Genomic DNA, 20,167 nt, shown 5'->3' with positions numbered 1-20,167 from the left:
AGCCTTCTTTCAAAAGACATTCCCTCATTTAGTGTTTTGATGATAGTGGTGAAGAGCTCTGTCTAAAACCTTAGTCTAAAATCTCCCATATGTGTTTGATTCAGTTCAGATCGGATGATTTTGAAAACCATAGTATATGATTTAGTAAGCCATCATGCCCTGTGGATGGGAATGATGTCATCCTGAAAGAGACCACTCCCATCAGGATAGAAATGTTTCATCACAGGATTATAACTTTACATTGGTTTGCAGTGGGTCTGAAATTGGGGACCAAGGACCACCAGTGGACTGTGAAGCATAATCAAGAGGTCCTGTTTTTGTTTTGTTTTTTAAAATAATTTTTTAATTGTGGTGGTGACATGGAAGTACTTATAGCCAGTCTGATATTATGGATTTTAGTATTTTTATTAAATAGTGTGATTGTCTAGCTTTACGTATAAGTGTATGGTAAACATGTATATTGCAGCATATCTTTTCATATTTCATATACTAAGAATTTTAAAGCTATCCGGTAGAGCATAAGGATTCAGATGGTTTGCATGGTGAGGACATTTTGTTCCTGAAAAGTGTGCCTTGTGGTCATCTACATACAAACCTTTTGCTAAAACAAACATGTTTTTATAGCAAGGCCCATATTTTAAAGAAAATATATTTAATTTGTCACCAGTCTGTAGCATGCTTTAGTGCTACAGATGTTTCTGTTAATTCATGAGAACAAACCCTGTTTAATAGGCAAATGTCTGGAAATATTTACTACTAAATATAGTTATGGAAGCTGAACTGAAATATGTTTCTCTTTTGCATGCATCGCTAATAAAAAAATAAAGTTATAACATTTTTGGTTTGGAAATTTGATTATAAAGATTCCACTCTTATTCTACTGAAAGTCAACATACTGATTGTCTAAAAGCACCTGCTATTTATCAGTATTAAATTAAGTAACATTTCAAATTGATTACCTGTTGTTATTCTTCATCTATACACTAAAAGGCTGTTCAGATGTCCAGCCCATCCAGCAATCATTCTGTGTTTGATGTCCTTAATAACTTTGTGAATTCTATATTATCTCAGGTGGAATTATATTACCCAGTTTTAATATTGTCCTGGGATATCAGCCTATCGCATACAAACGCCCCACCTAACTCTACAATTGTAACCTAATCTACTTATGGAAAAACAACACTGAATAAAGTCATAAAGACAGCAGCGGCTCGTACGTAAAGGCAGGTGGCGGAGAGCCCCACCATTTATATCAGCCATACAACAAATGTTAATCATCATGAAGTTTTCATTCACAACTCCATACGTTTTAAATTCTGCTGAAATACTTATTATGAGTGATTAATCTTTTTTTTTTTTTAAAGTCACTATCTGACATATATAAATGAACGTTCCTTTGATTTGCTCACTTTTCTTATTGTTGTGCAATCATAAGGCAGCACGCTCTCTGCCCCACTAAGCTTCCATAGTGTTATAGTTGCACCTGGTGGTCAAAATGTGAACTGCAAAAAGCTCTAATAGTAGCTCATTGGGGCAGGAATCACACTGCCACATGCCGCTGGACAGACAGTTTATGACAGAGTTACCTGATTGGGGTTGTTTAAAATACTTTGCGACCACCAAGAACTTGATTTCTAGCTAATAATCAGAATTAAATCTGATACGTTTCCGCAAAATAACATGTAAGTGAAGACAGTGTGTACAGAACAGAACCAAAACCAGTACAGAACCATTTCTCTCGTAAGATATTGTATATTGCAAAGATTAGGAGAGGGAAAGAGGCATTATGGAGTAATGACTACACATCAGAAACATGTCTTTCCTCAAAAGCTGAGAAAATCACATCTCTCTTTTCCAGTAGCCAATTTTTTTAGACTAGTTTCAGGCCTTTTGTATGTTTTTTAGATGAAGTTGGACTGGAGATTTTGCTGAAACCTGTCACCCATGGTTAATATTACTTTGAACACAGTTGAACAAAGGTACATCCAAAACAAGCTGCTAGAGTATACTGTATGCAAGATAACTGTATGTTGTTTTCTCTCAATTGCTTATTACGGAATTACCCTCAAAAATCACTAGATAATAGCCCATAGTCTAGTGTACCATGTGATAGCTTCTCGACTTAATTATGTTTGAAGCTATTCATGTCGTGTTTCACCACCAAAATTTATGATCATGAGCCGATGGTGCATAAAGAGTTACACGTTTACAATAGGAAATGTGTAATCACCACCACCATCATCATCATTATCATCATCATCATCATCCACAACTGTCTCTTTTTCATAAGCTGAAATCACTTGTGTGATTTAAAAAGCTAACAAATTGATCAATTCCTGACATTCACTGTCTGAGGAAATCACACTTGGCTAGTAAGGTTTTTAGAAATCTTTAGGGAGACTGACTTTTTACAAACACAATTGTTAAACTGGTTCTTTTCCCTACTTGAGCTTTGCAGGAGGATTGTGTAGACAAGTTTAGTAAGTAAATTAAAAAAATTCTACAAACATTTTGGTGAAAACTGGTCAGTTGAAGATTAGAAAAACAGTGCGTGGTCTTTTTACAATCTTCAGCTGTCCAGTTTTGCTTTTCTGCTCACCATGTTTGTATAGAGTAGTTCTTTGCAATATCTCAGCCTTGTTTGCGTTGATGTTTTGTTTTTCATGCTATTCTATGCACTGTAAACTCTGTTGTGTGTGAAAAACAGTGAGAATAATCTACGGTTTTTGAAATACTCAAACTCCCCATTCTGATGTTTGATGGGAACGTTAACTGAAGCTCTGCAATATTTTATGCAGTGAGCTGCAGCTACATGGATAATTGGATGAATGAGCAGGGTGTTTCTAACTGAGGTTATTTTCTCCCTTTTTAAATTTTATGTCATATATATAAAATAAATGTTTGCATATACTCTTTTATTTGTTGCCACACCTAAAAGTTATTCATGTACTGTTCTTCACATGATACTGTGTTTATCAAAAGATTAATTAAGTGATGGTGAAAGTACAGTCTGTTCACACACAGAAATGATGTGAGCATGATGGATTAGCTATGAAACTTGTCACATGCATGATGCCAAATGTGCACATGCAGCATTAGTCCTTAGCTTTGATTGGTTCCTGATACAGTCATCCAGAATAATATAAGGCGACTGCACCTAAACCCCAATTGACTGCAAGAAAGAGCACGTCCGGTATATACCATTACTTTAGTTAAAACATATTCGTAATTGTTTTCCATCATTAATAATTATTATTATCCAAAATAGTTAGCTTGTTTTTAACATCTGTGGTATTTTTTTTTCTTTTTAGATTGCCACCAAACCGAGGAAGACCTTTGTCACAGGCTTAAAGATGAAAGCAGCTCTTTGTACCATCGCTTTTCTGCTTGCCTTTGGTAAGTCCTGATGGGAAGAACCCATTATAATGATGTTGAATAAATAAAATCCTTCAAATCCACATTTAGAAATCAACATCTAGGTCAGCCTCCAAAACCAAGTATTTCTAATTATATAGGTGTTTATGTTTTGGTATGTAATGTAAACTACATAGAAAAGAAAATATAACTATGATGAATATGAATTTTGGTTTTCTAGAATTTTCTACCAGCAGCAGTGTCCCATGTCAGGGAGACAATTGTCAACAGGATGACATAGAATTCGATGCCCAAAATGCACCTAATGCTCCAGTGGGTACCTGTTTGGTTATGGGTGACCCACATTACAGCACATTTGATGGAAGTTACTACAACTTCATGGGAAACTGCACCTACGTCATTGCCAAAAACTGCCACGTAGATGATGAGCATCCAGCATTTCAGATTAACACAAAGAATGAACGTAATGGCAACACACAAAATACACTGATTTCCGTGGTCACAATTTTCGTGTATGGCAACACGATCTCCTTCAACCGGCTTCAGAACGGGCTTGTAAAGGTATGAGGCTGTCATTAATTCAAAATATATATACAAGCAATATTCTATAATTAAATGGTGATACTGTACACAAGCTGAGATTACATCTCATGCCTTTTCATTTCAGATTAATTCTTCACTCTGGAACTTTCCAGTCTCTTTGAACAACGGTCGTGTAAAACTCACAGCAAACAGCCTTTCAGTTACCATGCAGACAGATTTTGGCCTGTCAGTTCAGTATGACTGGGATCTATATCTAGTAGTGACAGTGCCAGGGAGCTTTAAGGGAAAGATGTGCGGTATGTGTGGGAACTTCAATGGGAACAAAGAGGATGACCTGACTACTCCCAGTGGCAATGTAGCAAGCAGTATTCCAGAATTGGGAAAGAGCTGGAGAGTACCAGGCTTCCCAGGAGAAGCTTTCTGCCAGGATGAGTGTCCAGGGAAGTGTCAGAGTTGTGAGGGTGTTTCATGGTTCACACGCATGAATGCAAAGCTTAGCTGTAGCGTTGTCACATTTCTCACAAAAGGTTCTTTGAAAAACTGCAAGAGTGTCATTGACCCCAACGTCTTCTATGACAACTGTCTATACGATTACTGCACTGGCAAAGATGTCAGCAATTTCTTATGTCAAACTGCTGAGATATACACAGATGCCTGCAGACAAGCTGGTGTACATGTTTATAACTGGAGAGGCCTCCTAAAGTGCCGTGAGTATCATAGAATAATAATGTGACAGTAAATGTATTGTATGGAAGCCTTGACATGTGAAAACAATTGAGCTGTCATGAAATTATTTCGAGGTTAATGTCTCATTATTTCAACCTAATATTTCATTATTGTGAGTAAATTCAAATAGTAAAAATTGAGTATTAGGAAATTCCCTCAATTTAAGTCTGAAGGCTCAAAACATTGATCACACATGAACGCATTTAAGTGAATTACCAATCATATATGTGTCAAGTGAATTTTACTAAAGCAACATCTGGCTTACGTACTATCCGGGAAACAATTAATATTCACTATGGTGGACTGGTGTGAATTCCTGCCTCATTCCTGAGATAGACTCCAGATCCACTACACCCCTGAACAAGAAAAAGTAGTTATTGATAGAGCGGTTATTGATAGATCATGTTGTTTTGAAATAACAAGAGAACAACTCAAAATAATGAGATATTAGATCAAAATAACGACATTGCACTTCAACACTTTTTTTTCACATCTTGTAGTTCAGGGCTTCCATCGTATTGTTTTAATGTACCAAAGCATATTCTTTTCATTATGTATACAAGCAACAGATAAAATATTACGTTGTTGCTCAAAATATTTCAATATTTACTATGTCAAATGAGTCCGGTAAAATATGTATTCTCTTTCTTTACTCCTTTTATAAAGCTAACCCTAAATGCCCAGCAAACAGTCACTTTGAGTCCTGTGCCTGTCCTGCTACCTGTGAGAATCCCACTCCTTCTGCTGAATGTAAAGCAAACTGTGTAGAGGCTTGCACTTGTGATGATGGATACTTGTGGAGTGGAAGCAAGTGTGTCCCTAAGAATCAGTGTGGTTGCATGTTCAAAAGTGGAGGTGATCAGCGTTACTTACAAGCTGGAGAATCCATCTGGGCTGATGACAACTGCAGCAAAAAATGCACCTGTAACCCGACAAACAGTGAAGTTGTATGTGAAAACACAAGTTGTCCTATTGGAACTGCATGCGCTGTTGTTAATGGAACCAGAGGCTGCCACGAAGTACCAAATGCCTCTTGTAATATCTATGGAGATCCTCACTACAACACGTTTGACAACAGCACCTACAACTTCCAGGGCACTTGTACTTACACTGCTGCTCAGGGCTGCCACCTGGAGGGAACACAACTCACTCCATTTGCAGTTATAGTAGAGAATGAGAAATGGAATGAAATCCAATCAAGTCCAAATGTCTCTATGGCCAAGGTGGTCGTAGTGGAGGTGTATGGCATGACTATAGTTCTGCGAAGAAATCAGCTCCATCAAGTCATGGTGAGTATAATCTTAATTACAATTTTGTTGAATATAAAAGTAATGCTCAGATGGTACCAATTGCCAGCGAGTTTAGTAAGAAACAAAACACAACGGGTTATGCTGTTCTTCAGAAAATGATAAACAAGAGTGGTGTGATGTGGCCTGATGCAAAGTACTACCATCCTGAAGTTGATTATTTCCAATAACAGCAGTGTCCAACAGTGTTTTATTCTTCTTATACCATGGCAATGGGACATATGTGCCAAAGATGTGCTAAAGTCATTTGTTTAATGGTTTATAGTAATTTAATGTGTGGAATGTCCACAAGACTACATTCTGTTATCATTTACATTACAGGATCTGGAAACAGTTGCATCCCTCACCAGAGTCTTTTTTCCTCTTTCTTGAAGTTAATAAGTCCAAAAACATGCAGCTTTCACAGCTGAAATCTGTGACTTCTTCCATGAATGCTAAATAAACATCTCTTTACAGAAAACACTACATCCAATGATTATACATCTTTATACGTCTTAAATACCAACACATCTTTAAATCTTATTATTATTAGTCTTATAGAAAATTATTTTAAAGAACATTCATCTTTAACCTTAACCATCTGACCAATCAGTTTCGACAATTGAACAACACTGTGGTATAAGTGTTTGTAACATACACACTATATGGCCAAAAGTTTGTGGACACCTGACCATCACACCCATATATACTTGCTAAACATCCCATTCCAGATTTATTCCCCCTTTGCTGTTATAATAAGCTCCACTCTTCTGGGAAGGTTTTCCACTAGATTTTGGAGCATGGCTGTGGGGATTTGTGTTCATTCATCTATAAGAGCATTAGTGAGGTCATACACTGATGTTGTGCCCAAACCTGGAACAGTTTTGGGCCTTGTAGCTACAGTGAAGGGAAATTGTAATGCTACATTATACAAAGACATTCTACACAACTGTGTGCTTCCAATTTTGTCTGCAGAAGAATCACACATGGTCAGGTGTTCACATACTGTACATTTAATCATATAGCATATTTATTCATTTATTATTTACTCAAACATATGGCTCTAGAAAGTAATAAACATGTCTTGAAATAACATGATTGTTAGATATTTTATATATATATATATATATATATATATATATATATATATATATATATATATATATATATATATATATATATATATTAGGCCTTTGCCATGGTTATATAGATATTTTTTTAACTAGTATTAAAAAACTTATAAACTATAGAATCTTTTATTAACAATATTGACTGTTTTAATGTTCAAGAACTCATATGAGTAGATCATGATGCATTTCCATTTGCTTTTCCAGATTAATGATGTCTTAACCAACATCCCTATAAATCTCAATGAAGGAGAAGTGATAGTCCAGCAGGAGGGCTATCATAATGTAATTCTTACAAACTTTGGTCTAAGGGTGGCCTATGATATGATTTATCAAGTTATCATCACAGTCCCTGGCACATATGCAGGAAAGACCTGTGGCATGTGTGGAAACTATAATGGTAATAAGAATGATGACTTCCTGCTGCCAGATGGGAAAGAAACCAAAGAACTGAAAACATTTGGAGCGGCTTGGAAAGTGGCTGTGCCTGGTGTTGTGTGTGATGATGGCTGCAGTGGTGATTTCTGTCCAAAGTGTCCTCAAAATGAGAAACTTGTATTTGAAAAGGACTGTAGTATTATTACCAACCCTGACGGTCCATTTGCTGCCTGTCACAGTGTAATTAACCCTGATTCCTACTTCCAAGATTGTGTTTATGACGTCTGCATGAGTGAGGGAGATCAACATATGCTGTGCCACAGTGTAGCTGCGTACATGACTGACTGTCAAACCTTTGGAGTCACGGTTAAAAATTGGAGAACGTCAACATTCTGTCGTAAGAACAACGCTCATTTTATACTATTTCCAATTACAAAAGTATTCCTCATTCCATTTATTCTAAGTTTGTATCCACTTTTTTGCAGCCTTATCATGTCCTGCCAACAGTGTCTACGAAATCTGTGCAAAAGCATGTGATGCACCTTGTCCTGGCCTTACTGGTTTAATGAAGTGTAATATTCAGACCTGTGCTGAAGGCTGCATGTGTAAACCTGGATTCTTTAACAATGGGACTGGCTGCGTGACAGCGGATCAGTGTGGCTGCTATGAGAATGGACTAACCTATAAGGTAGGATGCAGATAAAATGAAAACAAAGTTGAAGTATATAATTAACTTTTTAGGTAATCTTATACTTATAACATGTTCATACAGGAAAATTTGTGACATTAACAAAGGCAAATAAGTAGAAAGCAAAACAATTTTAGTTACTAACATTTTTATATTTGTAGATTAATGAGACCATCATCACAGATAACTGTCTAGAACGCTTGACCTGTCTTCCATCTGGCGAATTAAAACACGAAAGCATCAGTTGTGACACTAGTGAGGTCTGCAAAATTAAGAATGGCGTTCGTGGATGCTACCCAAGGCAGTGCCTGTTGGAGGCTAGCGGCTCCTTTAGCCTTTTCAGTGGAGAATCTTGGACCATCACATCTGTAGGAGCCTACGAGTTAGTGAAAGTGTGCAAAGGTTCTCTTGAAGCAGAATGGTTCCGGGTGGTGGTTGAGTTGGGACCTTATGGAAGTCAAAACAGTGTTGCGGCTGTGTACGTCTACTTTGAAGAGATCTTCATTGCTGTCAACAACAAGCAGTCCACTTGGGTATGTATCTTAGATAAAATTCTACTCTTTACTTGTCTTGCCTTCTATTTAAAGCACTCATTAACCAGTAAAAATATATAACATATTATATAATTTGTGTATATATATATAATAGCACAAAAATTTTTAAAACATACATTATAACAAGTTACGGCAATTTCACAAGACCAGAGGCCAAATAAATGGAATTTCCTCCTGTTTTGGAGGTGCCCGTGTTCAGCACTGAATTTATTTGTGATGTCACACTCCACAGTAGTGATTAATGACTCATATGAAAGTAGACACTCAGGGCTTTAAGAATTTGTAGTTTTTCCATAAGTTTTTATTTTTTTCCCCTAGTCTACTAGGTTTAAAATTTATACATTTATTGTGGTAGTTGTATACAATTTTTACTAACAAAAAAGCTTTAATTGTGCTGTTTTTATCTCTGTACATGTGTTATTGTGGAGACTTGTGAATTGTTTGCCCAGCAGGGGGCTCACACCCCTCCCATCTCCCATCACACTGCTCACCAGCAGCTAAACACAGTCATAATACTCTACACACAGGAACCCAACTGTGTCCTGACTAATCTTATAACAGTCTTGCGGCTATAAAATAATTAATTTGTTTATACTAATTGAAGGTCCAATAAGTCAATTTCCATTCTGCTGGTGGAATAAGTAGCAAGATACATAACAGTAAGTGATGGGCACAATAGTGCCCATAGTAAGTGATATTGTCCTAACAACAAAAATTACATCAAACAAAAAACATCTTGTAAAGATGGACTCGTGTTCATGTGTGCTTTCTCAAGATTTGTTTTTTTTTTCTGAAAGAAAATGAGAAAGTAAGTTGTGCACACAAGAAAGTAAATGATGCAAATACAATAACTACATAAAAAAATTATATGTCCTTTTCTTTCAGAAAAAAAACAACAAAATCTTTTTAAATATGCATGTTTTTGTTTTGTTTTGGAAAGGTTTCTTCAAGGGCTCCATAATAATTCTGACAAATGTGTATGTGTGCGTATATATATGTATGTATGTATGTATGTATGTATGTATGTATATAATTTATTAATTTTTTCTTAATTTTTTTCCAGATCAATGGAAAGCTTGTCACTCTGCCACAGCAACTGAAGAATGAAGTGATCATTCAGTTGACTGAGGATACACTCACTATTGAAAAGAAAGCTAGTTTTCAAGTGTCTTTCAGTCTTTCACTTGGGCTTGTAGTGAGTGTGAGTGATGAAATGGCGCAAACAGTGTGTGGTGCCTGTGGAAGTGACAACAAAGTATTCGATGTCCAGGGTCAAGGCTTTCAGGAATTCTTGGCTTTATGGAGAGCACCTGACTTTCCAAGTGCCCTTTGTTAAATACGCTCTTTGATATGATGACAAGGTCATGAGTCACTTGGCATTGCTTTGATTTAACATTGGATTTAAGGAATAAAAGATGGCAGCGTCTAACTATAAGGCCCTGTTTACTCCTGTTATAAATGTGTTTTGAGTGATTGAATTACAAGTGGTCAGCTGAGATGGATAGCTGTTCACACAAGGCCTTTTTCGTGTGTTTCAAATGCGGTTTCACTGACCAGTTACGATCATATTTCATGACTAATGAGGGTTGAAATGACATCACTACAAAAACAGCCCCCAACAGCCTAATATAAAAACTCAAACAAATATTAATCCATTGGATGCTAATTTCCTGATTAAATAGGACTGCATGGCTTTGTGTAGCCGTAAAGTATTTTACAACAAACACAAAGATTTAAATTAACATGTTTAATGCTGATTTTGTTCATTATTGATTATTACATTAAGCTGTAGGTCTAGCACATTTTGTGTAATCTGTAGCTAGAGCCCTTTTTTACAAACTACTTAGAGATAATTGTCTTTGTATAGCCCATCTATACATTTGTGTTTCTAAAACATGCCCAACAGACAGGAGTTTCAATCTCATATCTAGGTAATTATTTGTTGCCATTATTCTGGCCATCTGTGCCCAAAAAGCTTTAATAGTTTCCATTAGCAACAATATTTAATGAACATCATGACAATGTATTAAAACATTTACCTAATAATTTTTTGCCTGCATGCAGTGTATTGTCATAGATCACAAAGAATTATGAGAATGAGTATACACAGAGATGAATGCATTCACAGAGTAACAAGCAAAGCTAATACAGAAATAGTATGATGTAGCCTATGTGTGAGAGGAGGCTTCGAATCTCTGACCACCTCTGGATCTGATCACAGTGCATCCTGGGTGTGTGATGTGAAATCTGAATATGATCTGATCACCGCAAAACCACATGTTGATACATAGTGTAAACAGGGCCTTAGCCATTAAGCTTCATTCAGATTATTTCATTAAAATTGAATGCTTTAAATATAATAATGCAATCTTTAAATATTTAGAGACTTGAAACAAATATTAATATTTTTGCTTTAATTAAGATGCAAATCCATATTTGTTCCATTTGTTGAAAGATCACTTTACTCATTGGTTACTTGATTTACTTATTTTAATGACACCATCATTTCATGGCATTTCCAAATAAAGCTTTTACCATCACCTTCACAAGTTACTTTTCTCATTTCGAACTTCTCAATATTATTCTAGTGAAATCGTAAATAAAGAATGTGTGTGTTACATGCAAAAAATTCTTGAATAAATATTAAGATTTTATTCAAAGAGTTGGGATATAGATTTTGAATTAGCTTGCAAACCGTTTTATGCAGAGCATAAGCTATGCTTAGGTTTTATTTTAAGAAAGGATAGGAAATAAAGACATATTAAACAATTTAAAGGAACTCTATTGTACACATAATTTGATATGATGCATCCAGGATGGCATATTCTATGTATTGCACTATTGTATATGTATTAAAGTAAAATAAATGTAGTAATTCTTGTTAGCAAGAGCAAAAGGCAGTTGCTTTGCCTATAAAATCATTTAATTGTTTGGAATATGTATGCAATAATAATGACATGATAAACATAAAAAAATTACATAAATATGTATAAACATTTATTCAAATAACAAAGTAACTCAAATTTTTTAACAAAAAGTGAGTGGTTGTTGAGGACACATTCAAACCACCAGGGGCAGATTTAGTGATTTGGGGGCCCTAGGCAAAATGTAGGAATGGGGCCCTCATTTCAGTGTTTTAACATCGATATTTAAATTTTCAGCCCATGTTGTTTAGTATTAATAGCAATAATCAGTGTTGAACTGGGAACAAAAAGTGGGCCTGGACTTTCTGGCCCTGAACAGACCACCACACCCAACCCACAGCATGCCCCATCATAACACACCGGCTCATTGATGGTTAGAACAATTTTTAACACCACTTACTAGCATAAAAATATAACACAATACATAAACATAAATGCTATTTAAGCATATTTATTTGAAGTAGCACTGAACAGACATCGTCATATTTGTAAAATAGACAAACAGAAACGGAAGAACAGTGTGATAAAGAATATAAAACTCATGCAGCATGTTTATGCAGCATTTTGAGGGTCCTTGGGTCCAAGGCAATTGCCGACCTTTGCCATGGTAAGTCCACCCCTGGAAATATACCTGCGTTAGTTTTTGGGAGACTGTAGGAATTCTGTGAAATAAAATACACAAACCAGAAGTATTAATACACACAGAATGGAGAAGGATTGGCTCTCCATGGAACATAAAATATTTCTTTTATTTTAATTTTCTTTTTCACATTTATGAGGAAAACCCATTGTTATGGACGTGACATCTCTCCATTATGGACGTGACGGTTCTGAAAGCGGCGCTTACCTGACTATGGAAAAGCATAAAAAATGCTTTTAAAACTTTAACAGAGACCTCTACTGGGTATTTAAAACACCAAACTTTGACCTCTGAGACATCAGTATGGTAAGGCTGCACAATTAGTCGACTTTAAACTGAAATCACAGAACCACAAGTGGTTATGGGTTATTTAAACCTGAGTTCCCAGCGTCTCTGATGCCGTTAAGGTGTAACCAGTGTGGTGTTGTTCAAGACTCACTTGAGAGACCATGAATTTGGTGTGTGCATGAGACCACAAAAGATACAGAATTGCAAGCTAGATCAGCAGCTATATTAAATGTTTATCATATCGGAGTTCAAATCGCCAGTTTTCCCCCACAATCCAAAGACATGCAGGTCAGGTTAATTTAAGATACTAAATTGCCTGTAGGTCTGTGTGCGAGTGTGAATGAGTGTATATTTGTGTGTTGTCCCTGTGATGGACCGACCGGCCATATGTCCAGGGTGTTTCTCTGCCTACAGCGCGAGACACAGGGCGTCACCAGCATCGCCGCGAACCTACAGAGGACAAGCAATGTGATGGATGGATGCATGGATGGATGCATGGATGGATGCATGGATGGATGCATGGATGGATGCATGGATGGATGCATGGATGGATGCATGGATGGATGCATGGAGTACAAATCGAAATCATATGTCAAAATGATCGCACTGTTTTCAGCAAGTTTGCACAGTTCAATGTACAACTGAGAGTCAGAACAATCACAATATTATGCTTTATGTCAAAATGATTGCTAGTAGCCCAGTATTAACGATTTAAGTAGTTATGTTTTAACCATGTCTAATAATGGCTGTCATCTGGATTCTACATATTAAGAGGAGGAAAAAAGAAGCGGCGTCATGGTCTTTGTTAAACAGATGTCTGGAAAAAAGGTGAGGGCACAAGGGAGAAAAAGAGCAAGGGGAAAAACACATCAGGTGTGTCCTTTATGGTAGGATGTAAGTGATCAGCTGAGTGAACATATGTGCACACCTGTTCATCTCTCTCTCTCTCTTTCTCTCTCTCTCAGACATACTCACATTTATTCAAATACTGTAAGAATGGTAACATTGTAGTGATCTGTAAATCCCCATGGTGCTCTCGTTGTTGTTAGAATTTAATTTCTTATATGTTACTAGAATAAATGAATTAATTACATTTCTAAAATGTTCCAATATACCTATAGTAAGCCAGAAACAGATGGCAGTTATATAAGTCAGTCATCTAACATCAGCATCTGAGTAAACAATTGTGTGAAATATCCTACATTTACTGTAATTAACTTAGCTAATATGCAAGGTAGAAATATTAAGATTATTGAAATGATTTTGAACAACTTAGCTAGCTAATACTAGATGCTGCTAGCTAGCTAGTGTTAACTCTCTAACTGAAGATGAATAAGATCAGGGGTACATTTGGTCAGCATAAACCAAATGGAACAACAACAAAAAAAAATTCACATATGATGGGATGAGATCATAGATACGGTTATATTATTTTTACTACTCAGACACAAATCCTTTGCCATCAATGACTGCCTGAAATCCGGAACCCATGGACATGATCAAATGCTAAGTTTCCTGCCTTAAGATGCTTTGCCAGGCCTTTACTGCAGTTGCCTTCAGTTGTTGCTTGTTTGTGGGTCTTTCTGCCTTCAGTTTTGTCTTCAGCAAGTGAAAAGTATGCTCAATTGAGTTGAGGCCATCAGACATTTTAAGAATATTTTATTTATTTGCCTTAAGAACCTAAGTTCTTGGGTTGCTTTTGCTGTATGTTTTGAGTCATTATACATCTGTACTGTGAAATGCCACCGTATCAATTTTGCCGCATTTGACTGAATCTGAGTAAAACGTATAGCTCTATATACTTCAGAATTCATCATGCTACTTCTATCCGCAGTCACATCATCAATAAACACCAGTGACCCAGTTCCATTGGCAGCCATACCTGCCCAAACCATAACACTTCCTCCACATGTTTGACAGATGATGTGATATGCTTTGGATCAAGAGCCCTTCTTTTCCTTCTACATTCTCTTCTCTTCCCATCATTCTGATACAAGTTAATCTTGCATCAGAACTGGTCAGGCTTTTTATTTATTTGTTTGTTTTTTTATAAGCAAAGTCTAATCTGGCCTTTCTGTTTTGAGTGTTTGCATCTTGAGGTAAACTGTCTGTATTTACATTCTTGAAGGCATTTCGTGATTGTAGACTTTGACAATGATATGCCTACCTCCTCCAGAGTGTTCTTGGCTTGGCTAGATGTTGTGAAGGAATTTTTCTTCAACAAGGAAAGAATTCTGTGATCATCTACCTGAGGTGTCTTCTGTGGTCTTCAAGGCTTTTGGTGTTGCTGAGCTCACCAGTGCATCCCTTCTATTTAAGAATGTACCAAATTGTTGATTGGCCATTCCTAAAGTTTCTCTTATCTCTCTGATAGGCTTTTTTTGTTTTGTTTGTTAATTTGTGTTTTTTAGCCTAATGATGGCCTCCTTCACTTGCATCAGCAGTGCTTTGGACTACATATTGAGAATTCCCAAGAAAAGCTACAAATTGCATTGTGAACATTTGGAATCAACTCATGGACATTTTATCTCCTTAATGTGTCATGAAATAACGAGGAAACATGCCACACCTGGCCATGAAACTGCTTATCAGTCAGTTGTCCAATTACTTTAGAGCTTGTGAAAATGGAGGGACTCTGTAAAAAAAAAAAAATCACATCTTGATTGCTTCATTTCAAATCCATTACGGTGGTGTGGAAAGGCAAAATTGGAAATGAGAACGACAGTAGAAGAAGTCCTAAAACTGCCCTCTGGTGGTGTGGTGTGAGATTGTCCATGAACTGTTTGACAATAATTTTTAATACATGCTCAATTTGATTCAAGTCAGGTGATCTTGGCCAGGGAAGAAAATTCACTTCATTGCCTTAAAAATGTTCCTCGCTAGGCCTGTGGCTAAAGACGGCCATGTTTATTGTGGCATTTGTTATTTCTCAGCCTTAATCCCATAGTGCCTTCCGAGGTAGCTTGCAACTTATCCCAGAAAGAGAGGGCTCTCGTTTTTGTTGTTGTTTTGTTGTTGTTACTTTTGGCAGCTTTTATTTAGTTTAAAGTTGCTCCTCTTATTTAAAAAAAAATAATAAGTTGACTGTTTATTTCTAGTTGACTTCTTTTTTTAGGTGCCTTACCCTTCTGGGTCACTGTACCACGGTCCTGTCCAATAATGTTGTAATTTTGAATTTGATGGCTGCAACATGTCTCAAAAACGTTGGGACGGGGGCAACAAAAGGCTGGAAAAGTAAGTGAATTAATTGCATGAAACAGTATCAGCAAGTATAACCATGTCCATGGAAAAGTCTTCTCTTTTAATAACTACTCATCCAGATTCTGTTCCACATGCTCATTTCATGGATCCTTGAACTCTGTATTAAAACACCTTCTGTACTTCCAAGAATATTCAATTCAATTCAATTCAATTTTATTTGTATAGCGCTTTTTACAATAGACATTGTCTCAAAGCAGCTTTACAGAAATATCAACATGGTATACAGATATTAAAGGTGCGAATTTATCCCAACTGAGCAAGCCACTGAGTGGCGACGGTGGCAAGGAAAAACTCCCTAAGATGTTTTAAGAGGAAGAAACCTTGAGAGGAACCCGACTCAGAAGGGAACCCATCCTCATCTGGGTAACAACAGTTAGTGTGAAAAAGTTCATTATGGATTTATATGAAGTCTGTATGGCGTTAAGAGCAGCCGTAGTCCCAGCAGTCTGGAATTAAAGAAGATTTGAGCTCCATCCAGAGGCAGAAAGGATCTGGATCTCTAGTATCTCCATAAATTCGTGTGGGGCTCGGCGAAAGGAGAGAGGGAGAAAAAAGATAATTATAACTGCGAAGTAGTAGAACAGAATCTAGTCAGGGTAGGCTTGAGTAAACAAATACGTTTTAAGCTTAGACTTAAACACTGAGACTGTGTCTGAGTCCCGAACACTAATAGGAAGACTGTTCCATAACTGTGGGGCTCTATAAGAGAAAGCTCTTCCCCCTGCTGTAGCCTTCACTATTCGAGGTACCGTCAAATAGCCTGCATCTTTTGACCTAAGTAGGCGTGGCGGATCATATAAAACCAAAAGGTCGCTTAGATATTGTGGCGCGAGACCATTTAGTGCTTTATAGGTTAATAAAAGTATTTTATAATTAATGCGAGATTTTACTGGGAGCCAATGCAGTATTGATAAAATCGGTGTGATATGGTCGTATCTTCTAGTTCTAGTTAGGACTCTAGCAGCTGCATTCTGGACTAACTGGAGCTTATTTATATTCCTACTGGAACATCCAGACAGTATGGCATTACAGTAATCTAATCTAGAGGTGACAAATGCATGAACTAGTATTTCCGCATCATGTAGTGACAATATGTTTCTTATTTTAGAAATATTTCTGAGATGAAAGAAGGCTATCCTAGTAATATTATCTACATGAGCATCAAATGATAGGCTGGAGTCAATAATCACTCCAAGGTCTTTAACTGCTGTACATGATGAAACAGAAAGACCATCCAGAGTAACCATGTGATCAGAAAGAATACTTCTAGCTACACGTGGGCCTAATAAAAGTATTTCTCTTTTATCAGAATTAAGTAGAAGGAAGTTAATTAACATCCAATGTCTAATGTCCTTTACACAATCCTCAACTTTACTAAGCTTCTGTCTGTCCTCTGGCTTCGCTGAAACATACAACTGTGTATCATCAGCATAACAGTGGAAGCTAATTCCATGTTTACGAATAATTTGACCTAGGGGCAGCATATATAAAGTAAAGAGCAGTGGGCCTAAAACAGAACCCTGTGGAACTCCAAAAGTAACCTCAGTACGCATGGAGAAATCACCATTTACATCTACGAACTGATAACGATCGGTCAGATACGACCTGAGTCAGTAGAGGACTGTTCCCTTAATACCAACAACATTTTCTAATCTATCAAGTAGAATAGTGTGATCTATAGTATCAAAAGCTGCACTAAGGTCGAGTAACACAAGCAGCGAGACACAACCCTGATCGTAAGTCAGTAGAAGGTCATTTACTACTTTAACTAACGCTGTCTCTGTGCTATGATGAGGTCTAAATCCTGACTGATACATTTCATGAATGTTATTCCTATCTAAGTACGAGCATAACTGCTTTGCTACAACCTTTTCTAAAATCTTAGAGATGAAGGGGAGATTTGATATTAGTCTATAGTTGGACAATTGAGACGGGTCAAGATCAGGTTTTTTAATCAAGGGTTTAATAACTGCTAATTTAAGTGATTTAGGTACATAGCCAGTGCTTAGGGAAGAATTGATTATATTTAGAAGTGGTTCAATTACTCCTGGACAAATCTGTTTAAACAAACATGTAGGTACGGGATCTAGTATGCAAGTTGATGAATTGGCTGAAGAGATTAATGTAGCTAGTTCGGTCTCTCTAAGCGGAGCAAAACACTCTAAGCATTGATCTGATATTGCTACATTGTCATGTAATGGGTTTGTTACAGTACTGTCCAGTTTTAATTTAATGGCCTGTATTTGACGTCTAATATTTTCAACCTTATCAATGAAAAATTTCATGAAATCTTCACTGCTATGTAATGATTGAGTGTTTCTCTCTGTAGTGGTTTTATTCCTAGTTAATTTTGCTACTGTGTTGAAAAGGAATCTAGAATTGTTTTTGTTGTCTCCTATTAAGGTGGAGAAATAGATTTTTCTAGCATCGCCAAGAGATTTCCTATATTTCAGTAGGCTCTCCTTCCATGCTGTTTGAAATATCACCAGTTTGGTTTGACGCCATTTACGTTCTAATTGTCGAGTTGTCTGTTTTAAGGTTCGCGTTTGATCGTTATACCAGGGTGCTAATTTTTTCTCTCTAATTATTTTCCTTTTGAGTGGAGCCACTCTATCTAGCGTGTAGCGGAGTGTTGACTCCAAGCTTTCAGTCGCCTGATCGAGTTCTGTGTGATCTGACGGTGATCCAAATCTAATTGATGTTTCTGCAAGGTTATTTATGAAGCTCGGTGCAGTAGCTGATGTGTAGGTACGTTTTATGCGGTAGCGAGGCGAGGTGGAAATATTATGATCAATACGTATTATGAACGAGATAAGATAATGGTCTGAGACAACTTCAGACTGCGTAAAAATTATAATATTTTCTATACTTAGTCCGTATGTTAGTATGAGGTCAAGAGTGTGACCACCATTATGAGTAGGCCCGATTACGTTCTGATTAATCCCTACTGAATCTAAGATGGACACAACCGCTAATCTTAGAGGGTCTCCCAGGTTATCAAAATGAATATTAAAGTCTCCGACGATTAATGCTTTATCTACAGACACAACCAGGTTTGAGACAAAGTCTGCAAATTCACTAAGAAATTCAGTATATGGCCCTGGGGGTCTGTAAATAATAATTAGAGGAATTGACTTATTTTTTGTGGCTACATAACTTATACTGGTATAAAGAATTTCAAAAGAATTAAATTTATGCTTAGGTTTTTGTGTGACGACTAGATTTTTACTATGGATGAGTCCAACACCTCCTCCTCTACCAGTTGAACGAGGCTGATGTACATAACTGTATCCAGGAGGACTGGCTTCATTTAATGCTATGTACTCGTTTGGTTTAATCCAAGTTTCTGTTAAACACATTAAATTACATTCCTGATCAGTAATGATGTCGTTAACAATAAGAGCCTTAGACGCAAGAGATCTAATGTTTAATAGTCCTAGCCTCAGATCAAAAGTGCTGGCTGTACATTCAATATGATTTAATTTTATGTTAATTAGGTTACGAAGATAGACTTTCCGAGATTTTCTATATATTTGTATAGCTCGGGGAACAGACACAGTCTCTATAGTATGTATTACCTTTGCCGGATTTTTAATTGAACGTTGATTATACTGAATGTTATTATTGGAAGATGTACTTACGGTAGGCAGTCACTTGGAGTGTAGCGCCTTGGAAATGTTGTCTGAAAGCAGTTCCGCTCCAAGGCTGCTGGGGTGCAGGCCATCAGGACGAAACAACCTAGGACGCTCCCAGAACAGATTCCAGTTATTGACAAACACCAGATTCTGCTCATTACACCAAGAGACTAACCAATCATTTAATGCTAGAAGTCTACTGAACTTTTCTGCTCCACGTCTGTATGTAGGAAGAGGTCCAGAGACGATGATCTTCGCGGTGGGTGATCTGAATATGAGTTTTGAGAAAATTTTCATTGGCTATTTTTAGAGCATAAGTACTGCTATGTTGTGCACAAAATATAGCAATTTCTTGCTGTTTTTGTTGTCTCTTCCATGAACACTTGACTAATCCCTAACTTGTCCAAACTTAAAAAAGCAAACAAACAAAAACTGCACTTATTCTGACTCTTACACATCAACTCTGCACTTTGCTCCTCTAGAACTCAATTAAAAATCTTGTATGGTAGCACTATTGTATTGTCTTTGCTTGATATATCACTTTGCTTGTATTTCTTCATTCGTAAGTCGCTTTGGATAAAAGCATCTGCTAAATGAATAAATGTATAAATGTAATGTAAATGAAAAGAAAAAAGTACAATAACCTGGTTCCACAAATGTGCACATCCCTTAAATAATATGTTGTTGAAGTACTTTTTGCTTGTACTACAGCACTCAGTCTTTTTGGGTAAGAGTCTACCAA

At 36.7% G+C, this 20,167-nt stretch overlaps 1 protein-coding gene across 2 annotated transcripts; it reads left to right on the top strand.

The window, feature by feature from the left end:
• Positions 1-2,813: 2,813 nt before the first annotated feature.
• LOC108272704 (IgGFc-binding protein) lies at positions 2,814-11,217 on the top strand. Of its 2 annotated transcripts, none has more exons than XM_017481331.3 (9): positions 2,814-2,852; positions 3,312-3,396; positions 3,596-3,936; positions 4,043-4,625; positions 5,311-5,933; positions 7,265-7,832; positions 7,921-8,123; positions 8,285-8,656; positions 9,741-11,217. In XM_017481331.3, the coding sequence occupies exons 1-9, from the start codon at positions 2,829-2,831 to the stop codon at positions 10,011-10,013; spliced, it is 3,072 nt and encodes a 1,023-aa protein (XP_017336820.1). In that variant the 5' UTR covers positions 2,814-2,828; the 3' UTR covers positions 10,014-11,217. The 2 variants fall into 2 exon arrangements, with proteins under 2 accessions (XP_017336820.1, XP_017336821.1); XM_017481332.3 differs by lacking the exon at positions 2,814-2,852 and adding an exon at positions 3,103-3,193.
• The last annotated feature ends 8,950 nt before the right edge of the window (positions 11,218-20,167 follow it).

This window comes from Ictalurus punctatus, chromosome 12 (assembly GCF_001660625.3).
Source record: "Ictalurus punctatus breed USDA103 chromosome 12, Coco_2.0, whole genome shotgun sequence".
In the NCBI taxonomy this organism is placed as follows: domain Eukaryota; kingdom Metazoa; phylum Chordata; class Actinopteri; order Siluriformes; family Ictaluridae; genus Ictalurus; species Ictalurus punctatus.
Note: the sequence above shows the minus strand (reverse complement) of the source record. Positions and strands in the feature narration are given on the sequence as shown.

Coding starts and splice junctions, on each gene's coding strand:
- LOC108272704 (XM_017481331.3), top strand. CDS start 2,829: ATGAGCAGGGTGTTTCTAACTGAG. Junction 4,626..5,310: donor GAGAGGCCTCCTAAAGTGCC/GTGAGTATCATA, acceptor CCTTTTATAAAG/CTAACCCTAAATGCCCAGCA. Junction 8,657..9,740: donor ACAACAAGCAGTCCACTTGG/GTATGTATCTTA, acceptor ATTTTTTTCCAG/ATCAATGGAAAGCTTGTCAC.